The sequence below is a fragment of the Schistocerca americana genome, chromosome 9, assembly GCF_021461395.2.
Source record: "Schistocerca americana isolate TAMUIC-IGC-003095 chromosome 9, iqSchAmer2.1, whole genome shotgun sequence".
Taxonomy (NCBI): domain Eukaryota; kingdom Metazoa; phylum Arthropoda; class Insecta; order Orthoptera; family Acrididae; genus Schistocerca; species Schistocerca americana.
Window position 1 is genome coordinate 172760159 of NC_060127.1, and position 14480 is coordinate 172774638.

Below are 14480 nucleotides of genomic sequence, written 5' to 3' on the forward strand. Positions count from 1 at the left end.
TACTTTCTCCACATTTTGATCCGTTCGGTTTGATGATTGCCCCCCAGAGCGGTCGTCGTCTTCAACATTTCCATGGCGATCTTTGAAACATTTGTGCCACATGAAAACCATTGCATGGGACATGACTTCTGCCTTAAAGGCCTCTTGAATCATACAGTGTGTCTCTGTGGCAGTTTTGTTCAGTTGCACACAAAACTAAATCACATAACGCTGCTCCATTTCCGCCTGTCCCACTTTTCGACTGAGGTCAATGAAACGCACTCAAGCTGCAAGCGGTGCACACTCTCGAGGGTTCCGGGGGCAACTGCTGCAGCGTCAGTTCATTCCCTGAGACCCCCCACTACTTCCCCCACCCATCGGAACTGGTCCGCATGTGCTCCCCTACTCCGAAACGAATCAGTCTTGGAACTTCAGAATCATACCTTGTACATACACTTTCTTTTTTTTTTTGGTATTACGACAAATTTTGATTTTGAGGTACTACAAATAGGATTATCGCTGCCCCTTACATGAATGTGGTCTCACTTCACTCTATAAATATAAAATTTTATTTACAGTACACTTTTCTTTTCAGTTCATAAATAACATTAAATTTACTGCATTATAAAATTTGTACATCAATTCGTGCAATCAGTGCACAATGGTCTCCATTACATGAAGACTCTGCCGAAGAGGTCAGCATGGCCTTTCTTTATAGTCGAGTTTTTCTTCGATTCTTCAGTGCCTAGAAAAATAAAAAAAAATCTTGAATTCTGAACTAATAATGCAGATTGATACATATTTAGAAAATAAGGGGGGGGGGGCTTCCGATTTCTTCTCTTACATTCCTCTATTGGGAGAGGAAAAAGTGATGTCAAATTGGACAATTCTATTTATCCATGAGAATCTGACAAAATTCTTTAAATTGGAGATTCGGTCCTCTTAATTTATATCCACATTTTTTCCTTTTAAGCATCTGTGAGGCAGGCATGCTTCTGTCATTAATATTTATTTAGTTTGGCATAAGTTGTGAGACTGCATATAATGGTAAAGGATCAGTTTTTGTGAAGTAGAGACACACAATTTCTAATCATAATCATCAGCTTTCTAAGAGATGATCAGATGATGTGAAGTGGAATGATCTCATAAATTTAGTAATGTGGAAGGATGATCCATACTGAGATTTATTGATAAAGTTCTAAGGATGGGTAAATTATTCATGAAGGTGGTCACTTAAAAACATTGGTTCTACAAATTCTTGAGTATTATTTGTTGTTGTGAGAGGAGTACTTAGGTTACTCTCAGATTTATTTACCAAGTGCAAGATGGAGAATGTTTTACTCTGAGTCACAAAATGTTACTTTACCCAACGTGGCCAAAACAGTCATGCTGAATGTGAACACTATGTTTTAAATATAGGAGAGGGGGAGGGGGGAAGGAACTACACAAAAGGGATAAACTAAGACCAATGTGTGAATCATAAGAGGAAAAGAACCATGAAGCATCTGGATGTGTGGAATGCTGGTTACTGAAGAAATCTTCAAGTCAAAAATGTCAAGTTCTCATATTCTGGCAGAAGATATCAGTATGCAATTTGAAGAGACTGGTAACACTGACAAATTGAATGCCATGACAGTGCTCCCATATATAGTTGACAGAAACAAACTCATATCACTAAGCAAATCTGAGAAGCGCTGTTGCCTGGTGATCAATGACATATTACTTCTCACCACTATTTCGGAAAAAAAATAAAAATAAAAATTGTGATGCTGATGCAAAATCAGGACAACACACAGCCTCAGATTATAAGTAAAAGAGAATGCAAGACAGAAACTGGATGTGTATGACAGTTAACTGAAAAATACATACAGCAAAGTGAACACAAAGCTGACATGATTAGGCCGTAAGCAACCAGTTCTATTTGAAGATTTAATTTCAACTGGTTGTGGCACTTTTTTGCTACTGGTGAAACTGAAGTACGCAGAGAGTTGTGTGGGTTAGTATGGACAGAGGTTGTACTTGACAACTGGAAAAAATTATCAACTGATTTCTTTTACTGACCCCTGACTCGGGTGATATAGTTGCAGAAAGGTTCCAGGAAAATTTAAAACTCATTTCAACTATGTAGCCATCTCATATAAAAATAGTTGGTGGTGACTTCAATCTAACCTCACAGTGAGTGAGAATACAAGTTCTAAGTCGATGGTAGGCATAAAACATCATTTTAAATTTTACAAAATGTTTTCTCCAGAATTATTGAGGAGTTAGTCCAGGACTCCACACAAAGTGTAAATGGTTGTGATAATATGCTAGACCTTTTAGTGGCAAACAATCCTGAATACCGTAACACCTAAATCCACCAAAAAGAAATGCAAAATATATCGATTAAAAAAAAAAAGTTGTTAGTTCAACTAAATACCTAGCGGCTAAAATTATGAACAACTGAAATTGGATGCATCACATAGAAAGAGTTGTGGGGAAGATGGAACAAATCTGTTAAAGACAGTGCATACACTTTTTCATACATTCCATCAATCCCATCAAGAAAAAGAAGAAACTTCAGGGGTGCATACTGAGTCAAGGTTCATGTTTATTTCAGTTCAATTTAATCAAGTAAATCAGAAAAGAGGCTGATACTTTGAGGAGGTAGCAACCTTTTTATTTTTCACTTATACTAGATAGTTACTGTTGGTAGCTTAATAGTTACTTGATTACAATGGTATTTTTCAAATCGGCTATTTAATAACTGTAAATAATACTGAATTCTATTTACAGTGCATTCCTAATTTTCATGCAGCTTTGGAACAAACACTGCTACTTGCCATGTCACTAACTTGGCCTCAATCTATAATTTGTAGACAGACTGGCTTATGAGGGATGTTTATAACATCTTTTCAGTTGGTGTGGCTTCGCAATGTCCTGCTCTGTGTTAAACAGAAACTTGCTGAATATCTTCTCATTAGAGCACATAACTCCACTCTGAACCCTAGACAAAGAGGCAAAGACTACATGAGAATTACTTTTGTGTCTTGTATTTTGATTGTGTACATCACATTTCAAATTAAACTAATTGTGTCAGCAACAAAACCCATTCAGGAGTGGCTGCAATAATTCCAGAATCCTTAAAAAAGGCTTCTGCAAGATGTGGTATTATCTACTTTACACACTGCTGCTCTCTTCTGCAGAATGAACACTTTTCTTTAGGTGCACTGCTCCGCAAGATAATTCCATACAACACCAGGGAGTGGAAATATGTAAAATTCTTGCCTTTAAGTCCACACAATGAGAGATGCTTGTAAGGGCAAAACACAATTAACTTTAGCATCTTGATTAGTTTGTCCATGTGTTGACTCCACTCTAGCCTGTTATCCAGCTGGACAATAATGAATTTTACGCACAATGTTTCTTTTAGTGTACGACTAAACTTCTTGTTCTAAAAGGTCAAAATTACCTGTTTAGAACCGAGTCTTTGTGAGATTAATCCTTTAACTGTTAGCTGTGATCCACTTATACCCCTTTTCAGCCATTATCTGAGCTATGTCTGCTAAGGCTGGTGATCCACTTATACCCCTTTTTAGCCATTATCTGAGCTATGTCTGCTAAGGCTGAGTTTGGATCCTTGATTGGTACAAGGAAAACAGTTTTTTAAACAACCTTCAAAATTTCTTGAATATCATTTGTGTACATTACAGACAAAAGGGGGCACATACTGATCCTTATGGAATCCCCACATTTTACATTTCTCCATTGTGAGGTTAGTTTTATGTCTGTGACACAGGTTGTCAATGATGTCCTGTGCTTTCTGTCATGTTTGGTAGCTTAAGGGTAATCATATCTAGTCCGCACAATCTTTTTAATACTCTTTAGAAACACCATTGTAGCAATCAGAATTCCTAGAGTTCCATGATATGGTGGATTCTGAACCCCCTTAGGGGTTGTAGCTTTGAAACCAGTGTCTGTTGGTGATGCTTGCAGTATCTGCATAAGTAAATCAGATTCATCTGAATTGGATTGCTTATTAGAGGGTGCAATATCTGCTGCCACTGTGAGAAAGTAATCACTGAAAGTGTGTTATCAAGGAACATGTCAATATACCAGCATCTTTAATAAAAAATTATCATTAGGTCTTATATTTCATTATACTTTCCCTAGTACATAATTCAGTGGTGTGTGTTTACCAATCACACTGTAACACAGCAAGAAGGAAATACACTACGTGATCAACAAAAGTATCCGGACACCCCCAAAAAATACATTTTTCATATTAGGTGCATTGTGCTGCCAGCCACCTACTGCCAGGTACTCCATATCAGCAATCTCAGTAGTCATAGACATAGTGAAAGAGCAAAATGGGGTACTCTGTGGAACTCACGGACTTCGAACGTGGTCAGGTGATTGAGAGTCACCTGTCTCTTATGTCTGTATGCGAGATATCCACACTCCTAAATCTCCATCTCCACTGTTTCCAATCTGATAGTGAAGTGGAAACATGAAGGGATACATACAGCACAAAAGCGTACAGGGCGACCTCGTCTGTTGACTGACAGAGGCCGCCGACTGTTGTGTAATAGGTACACATCTATCCAGACAATCAAACAGGAATTCCAAACTGCACCAGGATTCAATGCAAGTACTACAACAGTTAGGCGGGAGGTAAGAAAATTTGGATTTCATGGTTGAGCAGCTGCTCATAAGCCACACATCATGCCAGTAAATGCCAAACGAAGCCACACTTGGTGTAAGGAACGTAAACATTGCACAATTGAACAAAGGAAAAACATTGTATGGAGTGACGAATCACGGTACACAATGTGGCGATCCGATGGCAGCATGTACGTATGGCGAAAGCCTGGTGAAGGTCATCTGCCAGTGGGTGTAGTGCCAACAGTAAAATTTGGAGGCAGTGGTGTTATGGTGTTTTTCATGGAGGGGGCTTGCACCCCTTGTTTTGCATGGCACTTTCATAGCACAGGCTTAGATTGATGTTTTACGCACCTTCTTGCTTCCCACTGTTGAAGAGCAATTCAGGGATGGCAATTGCATCTTTCAACACGATCAAGCATCTGTTCATAGTGCACAACCTGTGGCGGTGGTTACACGACAATGACATCCCTGTAATGGGCTGGCCTGCTCAGAGTCCTGACCTGAATCCTACAGAACACCTTTGGGATGTTTTAGAACGCTGACTTCGTGCCAGGCCTCACTGACCGACATTGATACCTCTCCTCAGTACAGCACACCTTGAAGAATGGGCTGCCATTCCCCAAGAAACCTTCGAACACGTGACTGAAGGTATGCCTGTGGGAGTGGAAGCTGTCATCAAGGCTAAGGGTGGACCGACACCATACTGAATTCTAGCATTACCGATGGAGGGCACCACGAACTTTTAAGTCATTTTCAGCCAGTGTAGTTTTGTACTTTATCAAAACATTGCAAACTATGCAAGCCAAGAGGTCGCCCCAAAACTCTTTTCGGTAGTTTCACATAAACACAGATGAAGCTAAACCATTGTTTGTTCAACATCTTATGACTAGGCAATATTCTGGGAAACTAAGACCAAGAAGTGCCTTCAGTGGCACCTACAAAGAGAACACTTACAAAGTAAATGTGGCAGACAAAATTAAAAAGAAGGAAAGGTATAACGAATTAGCATATGTTCATCATCATCTAGCAAAGTTCACATTCACTGTGAGGTGTCAATGGCTGCATACCTGCAAACACTTTCACGATTCATTTCGTGGCCCATCGCTGTCCTGGTCGCCTTCCTGTTCCTCCTCTTCTTCACTGTCACTGTCACTGATGCTGTCATCAGCATCCAGGTTAGGATCATCAAGCCCTGCTTCCCCTGCTCCCGATTCGGCCTCCTCCTGTTGCTGCTGCTGTTCTTGTTTCCTCTTCCAGGCCTTTGCCATCTCCAGCAGCTTAAGGTTCGGTTTCGTTGCCTCATCTTCGGGGAAGATGTAGTCGAAGAACTCCTCCCAACCTTCCTCAGACTGAAAAAAAGGGAAAATCAGATCTTCCTCTCCAAAACTGCTACAAACAAGATAAAAACGGTCCCTTTCAATGTAATATGTCAACATTTTTGGGCACATTTTGTTTCACAAAATGCATCCTAACAACCACAGAAAAATGAGGCTTGATTGATCCAATGTTAGCATACTGGAGAATATATTAATCACTGTTACAGCTATCATTTGACTTCATTCAGATTCTGAAGACTTAAAAGAGGGGTCAGCCATTCTATGTCACCAAATATTCTCAGCAGCCTTAGAGGAAGTTTTCAGATCCTTAAATCAGAAAAAGAACCATTTCACTTAGTTGCTGACATTGGCACTTTTGATGCAAAGATAAACTTCAACAACAAATGGGCAACCTTAAACAGTACTGTTTGAAAGCAGACCTGCGAATTAATTGAAGAGTGGAAATGAAAACTATTCTAAGTACTCTTCTGTTCTCGGTAGTCTGTTACATGTTTCTAGAATTGTTCCAACTGTAACAACCATAGACAACAGATATGCATTCAATGAGTCAGTTGTGGACACCTAGCACTGGACATGCAGCCACAGTGTGTCAACACTGTCACAAAACACAATGGAGCAATGAATTGAACATCAGCAATGAATTGAACATCTCTAAATAAAGTGTTGAAGACATTCTCCAGAACATTTTAAAGAAGAGAAAACTGTGAGAGAGGTTTATGCTACACACCCTCAACTCTCGAACAATTGGATATAGACACTTGTCACAACTTGCTTGAATTAAAAAATATGGAAAATTCTTTTCTGATAAATGTCACCACAGGTGACAAAAGTTAATATCATCAATACAAGCCTACCACAAAATGAAAAAGAGCAGAACGGGTCCCTGATGGTTCGCCAAGACCAAAGAAGTTGCGAATGTGATGTGCAAGATTAACATGAAGCACTTTTTTGAGAGTTTCTCATTGGTGTATGAATGCTCTGTGCATTGCTCACGTGGGAGAAGACCATGTAGAACATGGCATTAAAACCATCACCTCACCTTTTCTCTTTTTTTTTATCCAGTCCCAAAAGCATTTTGACTGACAAGATATAGAAAATCCTAGCAGTAATCCAAAAGAAACACGTGGAACTCACATACACACAGACTGATGAATTCATGAAACTCTTCCAGCCAACCATAAGTTGCAACTATTTTACATTTAATGGTAACATTTATAAGCAGTCAAATGTTCTAACAATGGTATCATAATAGGGTCATTTCAAAAGTCCTGCACAATGCACATATGCGAATGTTACAGTGCCATGATAAAGCTGAAATTTATGTTCAGTTGTGAACGAGAGTCTGTGTGTGATGGTTGTATATGTGTTTGCTCGTTCATGTGGCTGTATCATGAGTAATTCAGTTTTAAAATGCAAGCTGAAATGAGTCAGACTGCTTACACACAGTGACCAGCATTCCTATATGAAAATCAAATCCCTACATGGAAATAACCCACAAGAAATTTACAAAACTTTAAGAGAGGTGTGTGGGAATAGTGCAGTGGATCATAGCACACTATCAATATGGTCTGCTCGTTTCCATGAAGGTCATGTCAGCACTGGAAAGCCATCAATTGCAAAAGACTATGCCTCTCAGATTACTGTTGTTGAGAGAGGACAGACGAAAAACGTGAGAGGAAATTTAATATGAGGCCAGATTGTCTGTCAGTAAGAAAAGTTGGAGCAGATGGTAGGTCACAAAAGAATTGCTTCAATGTTATCAAACAGAAGAACAGTTTCTGAAAAGGATTGTGGCACTTGATGAAACCTGCATTCGAGATTTTGAGCCTGAACTGAAGTCTCAGTCAGCACAATGGAAAATAATCTAAATATATCCATCACCAGAGGATGTGATTATGATGTTTGCGTATGACACAATTGGAGTCATGGCTACAATTAGAGTGTCCCTGGGGACATCTGTAATAGGTGCATACTACAAGCTGATTCTGCAAAATATTTTGCTCCCAAAACTTTCTCAAAGAAGACCACACACACTTGTGGCTTACGTCCTCATTTTGTACGATAATGCATGACCGCGTACTGCCCTCCCAGTGAGAGAAACGCTCGATGAATATAGGTGAGAAATACTTCCATATCCACCATACAGTCCTGATATGAGCCCACCAGACTGATTTGTTTCCCAAACTGAACTAAAACCTCCATGAAAAACATTTTGATACAACTGATGAGGCTTCCACTGAGTCGACCCAAGTAATGTGACAGCTCAACAATGAATGTCCCTTATCTGAAATACAGAAGTTGTCAAAATGTTGGGCAGTTGTCATAAGCAAGAATGGAGATTGTATTGAAGGCCTCTAAAGGATTTTGTAAAATAAATTATTCTCTTCAATTCTATCTTACACTGTGCAGAACTTTTGAGATAAACCTCGTGTGTGTGTGTGTGTGTGTGTGTGTGTGTGTGTAATAGGGGAAACATTCCACGTGGGAAAAATTATATATAAAAACAAAGATGAGGTGACTTACCGAACGAAAGCGCTGGCAGGTCGATAGACACACAAAAAAACACAAACATACACACAAAGTTCAAGCTTTTGCAACAAACTGTTGCCTCATCAGGAAAGAGGGAAGGAGAGGGAAAGACGAAAAGAAGTGGGTTTTAAGGGAGAGGGTAAGGAGTCATTCCAATCCCGGGAGCGGAAAGACTTACCTTAGGGGGAAAAAAGGACGGGTATACACTCGCACACACACACATATCCATCCACACATACAGACATATTTAAAGACAAAGAGTTTGGGCAGAGATGTCAGTCGAGGCAGAAGTGTAGAGGCAAAGAAGTTGTTGAAAGACAGGTGAGGTATGAGTGGCGGCAACTTGAAATTAGCGGAGATTGAGGCCTGGCGGATAACGAGAAGAGAGGATATACTGAAGGGCAAGTTCCCATCTCCGGAGTTCGGATAGGTTGGTGTTGGTGGGAAGTATCCAGATAACCCGGACGGTGTAACACTGTGCCAAGATGTGCTGGCTGTGCACCAAGGCATGTTTAGCCACAGGGTGATCCTCATTACCAATAAACACTGTCTGCCTGTGTCCATTCATGTGAATGGACAGTTTGTTGCTGGTCATTCCCACATAGAATTCATCACAGTGTAGGCAGGTCAGTTGGTAAATCACGTGGGTGCTTTCACACGTGGCTCTGCCTTTGATCGTGTACACCTTCCGGGTTACAGGACTGGAGTAGGTGGTGGTGGGAGGGTGCATGGGACAGCTTTTGCACCGGGGGCGGTTACAAGGATAGGAGCCAGAGGGTAGGGAAGGTGGTTTGGGGATTTCGTAGGGATGAACTAACAGGTTACGAAGGTTAGGTGGACGGCGGAAAGACACTCTTGGCGGAGTGGGGAGGATTTCATGAAGGATGGATCTCATTTCAGGGCAGGATTTGAGGAAGTCGTATCCCTGCTGGAGAGCCACATTCAGAGTCTGGTCCAGTCCCGGAAAGTATCCTGTCACAAGTGGGGCACTTTTGTGGTTCTTCTGTGGGGGATTCTGGGTTTGAGGGGATGAGGAAGTGGCTCTGGTTATTTGCTTCTGTACCAGGTCGGGAGGGTAGCTGCGGGATGTGAAAGCTGTTGTCAGGTTGTTGGTGTAATGATTCAGGGATTCCGGACTGGAGCAGATTCGTTTGCCACGAAAACCTAGGCTGTAGGGAAGGGACCGTTTGATGTGGAATGGGTGGCAGCTGTCATAATGGAGGTACTGTTGCTTGTTGGTGGGTTTGATGTGGACGGACGTGTGAAGTTGGCCATTGGACAGGTGGACGTCAACGTCAAGGAATGTGGCATGGGGTTTGGAGTAGGACCAGGTGAATCTGATGGAACCAAAGGAGTTGAGGTTGGAAAGGAAATTCTGGAGTTGTTCTTCACTGTGACTACAGATCATGAAGATGTCATCAATAAATCTGTACCAAACTTTGGGTTGGCTGACCTGGGTAACCAAGAAGGCTTCCTCTAAGCGACCCATGAATAGGTTGGCGTACGAGGGGGCCATCCTGGTACCCATGGCTGTTCCCTTTAATTGTTGGTATGTTTGGCCTTCAAAAGTGAAGAAGTTGTGGGTCAGGATGAAGCTGGCTAAGGTAATGAGGAAAGAGGTTTTAGGTAGGGTGGCAGGTGATTGGCGTGAAAGGAAATGCTCCATCGCAGCGAGGCCCTGGACGTGCGGAATATTTGTGTATAAGGAAGTGGCATCAATGGTTACAAGGATGGTTTCCGGGGGTAAGGGATTGGGTAAGGATTCCAGGCATTCAAGGAAGTGGTTGGTGTCTTTGATGAAGGATGGGAGACTGCATGTAATGGGTTGAAGGTGTTGGATCTACGTAGGCAGAGATACGTTCTGTGGGGGCTTGGTAACCAGCTACAATGGGGCAGCCGGGATGATTGGGTTTGTGGATTTTAGGAAGAAGGTAGAAGGTAGGGGTGCGGGGTGTCGGTGGGGTCAGGAGGTTGATGGAGTCAGGTGAAAGGTTTTGCAGGGGGCCTAAGGTTCTGAGGATTCCTTGAAGCTCAGCCTGGACATCGGGAATGGGGTTACCTTGGCAAACTTTGTATGTGGTGTTGTCTGAAAGCTGACGCAGTCCCTCAGCCACATACTCCCGACGATCAAGTACCACGGTCGTGGAACCCTTGTCCGCCGGAAGAATGACGATGGATCGGTCAGCCTTCAGATCATGGATAGCCTGGTCTTCAGCAGTGGTGATGTTGGGTGTAGGATTAAGGTTTTTTAAGAAGGATTGAGATGCAAGGCTGGAAGTCAGAAAATCCTGGAAGGTTTGGAGAGGGTGATTTTGAGGAGGAGGAGGTGGGTCCCGCTGTGACGGAGGACGGAACTGTTCCAGGCAGGGTTTAATTTGGATGGTGTCTTGGGGAGTTGGATCATTAGGAGTAGGATGAGGATCATTTTTCTTCGTGGCAAAGTGATATTTCCAGCAGAGAGTACGAGTGTAGGACAGTAAATCTTTGACGAGGGCTGTTTAGTTGAGTCTGGGAGTGGGGCTGAAGGTGAGGCCTTTGGATAGGACAGAGGTTTCGGATTGGGAGAGAGGTTTGGAGGAAAGGTTAACTACTGAATTAGGGTGTTGTGGTTCCAGATTGTGTTGATCGGAATTTTGAGGTTTTGGAGGGAGTGGAGCTGGAAGTGGGAGATGGAGTAGATGGGAGAGACTGGGTTTGTGTGCAATGAGAGGAGGTTGAGGTTTGCTGGAAAGGTTGTGAAGGGTGAGTGAGTTGCCTTTCCGGAGGTGGGAAACCAGGAGATTGGATAGTTTTTTGAGGTGAACGGTGGCATGCTGTTCTAATTTGTGGTTGGCCTGTAGGAGGATGCTCTGAATAGCCGGTGTGGATGTGGGAGAGGAAAGATTGAGGACTTTTATTAAGGATAGGAGTTGACGGGTGCGTTCATTGGCTGAGGTGATGTGGAGGTGAAGGATTAGGTGGGTGAGGGCAATGGATTGTTCAGTTTGGAACTGGTATAGGGACTGATAGAAGGAAGGGTTGCAGCCAGAGATGGGAACTTTAAGTGTGAGGCCTTTGGGGGTAATGCCAAATGTCAGACAAGCCTGAGAAAATAGAATATGGGAGCGTAATCTGGCTAGGGCGAAGGCATGTTTGCGGAGGGAATGTAAATAAAACTTAATGGGGTTGTTGTGGGGGTGTTGTGAGGGTGACATGGTATTAGAAGGTGGAAAGTGTAACATGAGGTGAAATGAAAATGAAAATAAAAATATATGGGGAGAGATAAAGGTGAACCGGAAAGTAACTGGAGATCTGGAATGAAAAAAGGTGAAAAGGTGTTGGTTACAGCGGGCTATGTTGGACTTGGGGTGGTAGACAACGATGTGCATAAAGGTTAGGTGGTTGTGTTGCCGGCAAAACGCGTTAAAGGACGGAGAAATTCGTGAAAATTTCGAAAAAACTGCGTGTAGTATATTAAAAGGAGTGGTTTTGTGGTGGCAGATTATGAAAATGAGGCTAACAATTGTCTGACGAAGAAATAATAACGTTAAAACCTGTGGGAAGCGGCTAAAAATTGTAAGTGATGTGGGAAAAACGGAAATGGAAATAAAGCGAAAGTCATTAGAACTGGCCCAAATGGTTGTTTAAAAGGTGAAAGGAAATGTTTGTGAACTAGAAACGGTGGATATTATAGCGGCGGTAGTGCTAAAAGCAGCAAAAATTTTTTTTTGGTTATGGTCTGGAAGTGGGTTATGTATTATTGAGTATATATAGGCGGGATAAAATAGTATAGCAGATTACGGTAAAAAGGAGAAGGTGAATACAAAGTGAAACTACTGGCAAAAACAGAAAGAGGAAAATAAGATGACAGAAAAGATTTCGAAATGCAACAGTGACAATAACAAACGTAATTGTTGGATTCAAATTAATGATATCAATATAATAGGGGAAACATTCCACGTGGGAAAAATTATATATAAAAACAAAGATGAGGTGACTTACCGAACGAAAGCGCTGGCAGGTCGATAGACACACAAACAAACACAAACATACACACAAAATTCAAACTTTCGCAACAAACTGTTGCCTCATCAGGAAAGAGGGAAGGAGAGGGAAAGACGAAAGGAAGTGGGTTTTAAGGGAGAGGGTAAGGAGTCATTCCAATCCCGGGAGCGGAAAGACTTACCTTAGGGGGGAAAAAAGGACAGGTATACACTCCCACACACACACATATCCATCCACACATACAGACACAAGCAGACATATTTAAAGACAGAGAGTTTGGGCAGAGATGTCAGTCGAGTCGGAAGTGTAGAGGCAAAGAAGTTGATGAAAGACAGGTGAGGTATGAGTGGCAGAAACTTGAAATTAGCGGAGATTGAGGCCTGGCGGATAACGAGAAGAGAGGATATACTGAAGGGCAAATTCCCAGTGAAGAAGAACTCCAGAATTTCCTCTCCAACCTCAACTCCTTTGGTTCCATCAGATTCACCTGGTCCTACTCCAAATCCCATGCCACTTTCCTTGACGTTGACCTCCACCTGTCCAATGGCCAACTTCACACGTCCGTCCACATCAAACCCACCAACAAGCAACAGTACCTCCATTATGACAGCTGCCACCCATTCCACATCAAACGGTCCCTTCCCTACAGCCTAGGTCTTCGTGGCAAACGAATCTGCTCCAGTCCGGAATCCCTGAATCATTACACCAACAACCTAACAACAGCTTTCGCATCCCGCAACTACCCTCCCGACCTGGTACAGAAGCAAATAACCAGAGCCACTTCCTCATCCTCTCAAACCCAGAATCCCCCACAGAAGAACCACAAAAGTGCCCCACTTGTGACAGGATACTTTCCGGGACTGGACCAGACTCTGAATGTGGCTCTCCAGCAGGGATACGACTTCCTCAAATCCTGCCCTGAAATGAGATCCATCCTTCATGAAATCCTCCCCACTCCACAAAGAGTGTCTTTCCGCCGGCCACCTAACCTTCGTAACCTCTTAGTTCATCCCTATGAAATCCCCAAACCACCTTCCCTACCCTCTGGCTCCTATCCTTGTAACCGCCCCCGGTGCAAAAGCTGTCCCATGCACCCTCCCACCACCACCTACTCCAGTCCTGTAACCCGGAAGGTGTACACGATCAAAGGCAGAGCCACGTGTGAAAGCACCCACGTGATTTACCAACTGACCTGCCTACACTGTGATGCATTCTATGTGGGAATGACCAGCAACAAACTGTCCATTCGCATGAATGGACACAGGCAGACAGTGTTTGTTGGTAATGAGGATCACCCTGTGGCTAAACATGCCTTGGTGCACAGCCAGCACATCTTGGCACAGTGTTACACCGTCCGGGTTATCTGGATACTCCCACCAACACCAACCTATCCGAACTCCGGAGATGGGAACTTGTCCTTCAGTATATCCTCTCTTCTCGTTATCCGCCAGGCCTCAATCTCCGCTAATTTCAAGTTGCCGCCACTCATACCTCACCTGTCATTCAACAACTTCTTTGCCTCTACACTTCTGCCTCGACTGACATCTCTGCCCAAACTCTTTGTCTTTAAATATGTCTGCTTGTGTCTGTATGTGTGGATGGATATATGTGTGTGTGTGTGTGTGTGTGTGTGTGTGTGTGTGTGTGTGTGTGTGTGCGCGCGCGAGTGTATACCTGTCCTTTTTTCCCCCCTAAGGTAAGTCTTTCCGCTCCCGGAATTGGAATGACTCCTTACCCTCTCCCTTAAAACCCACTTCCTTTCGTCTTTCCCTCTCCTTCCCTCTTTCCTGATGAGGCAACAGTTTGTTGTGAAAGCTTGAACTTTGTGTGTATGTTTGTGTGTCTATCAATGTGCCAGCGCTTTCGTTTGGTAAGTCACATCATCTTTGTTTTTAGATATATTTTTTCCCACGTGGAATGTTTCCATCTATTATAGTCATATCATTAATTTCAACCCAACAATTACGTTTGTTATTGTCACTGTTGCATTTCGAAATCTTTTCTGTC

At 42.7% G+C, this 14480-nt stretch overlaps 1 protein-coding gene across 1 annotated transcript in view; it reads right to left on the reverse strand.

Annotated features, from left to right (window-relative positions):
• Nucleotides 1-525: 525 nt before the first annotated feature.
• LOC124551012 (protein crooked neck) overlaps nt 526-14480 on the reverse strand; it is a 97263-nt gene continuing 83308 nt past the window's right edge. The window contains exons 13-14 of the mRNA XM_047125857.1: nt 5691-5972; nt 526-724 (exon numbers count right to left, since the gene is read on the reverse strand). Coding sequence (XP_046981813.1) covers nt 5703-5972 — 270 coding nt within the window. The 3' untranslated portion in view covers nt 526-724; nt 5691-5702. The remainder of the gene's footprint in view (nt 725-5690; nt 5973-14480) is intronic.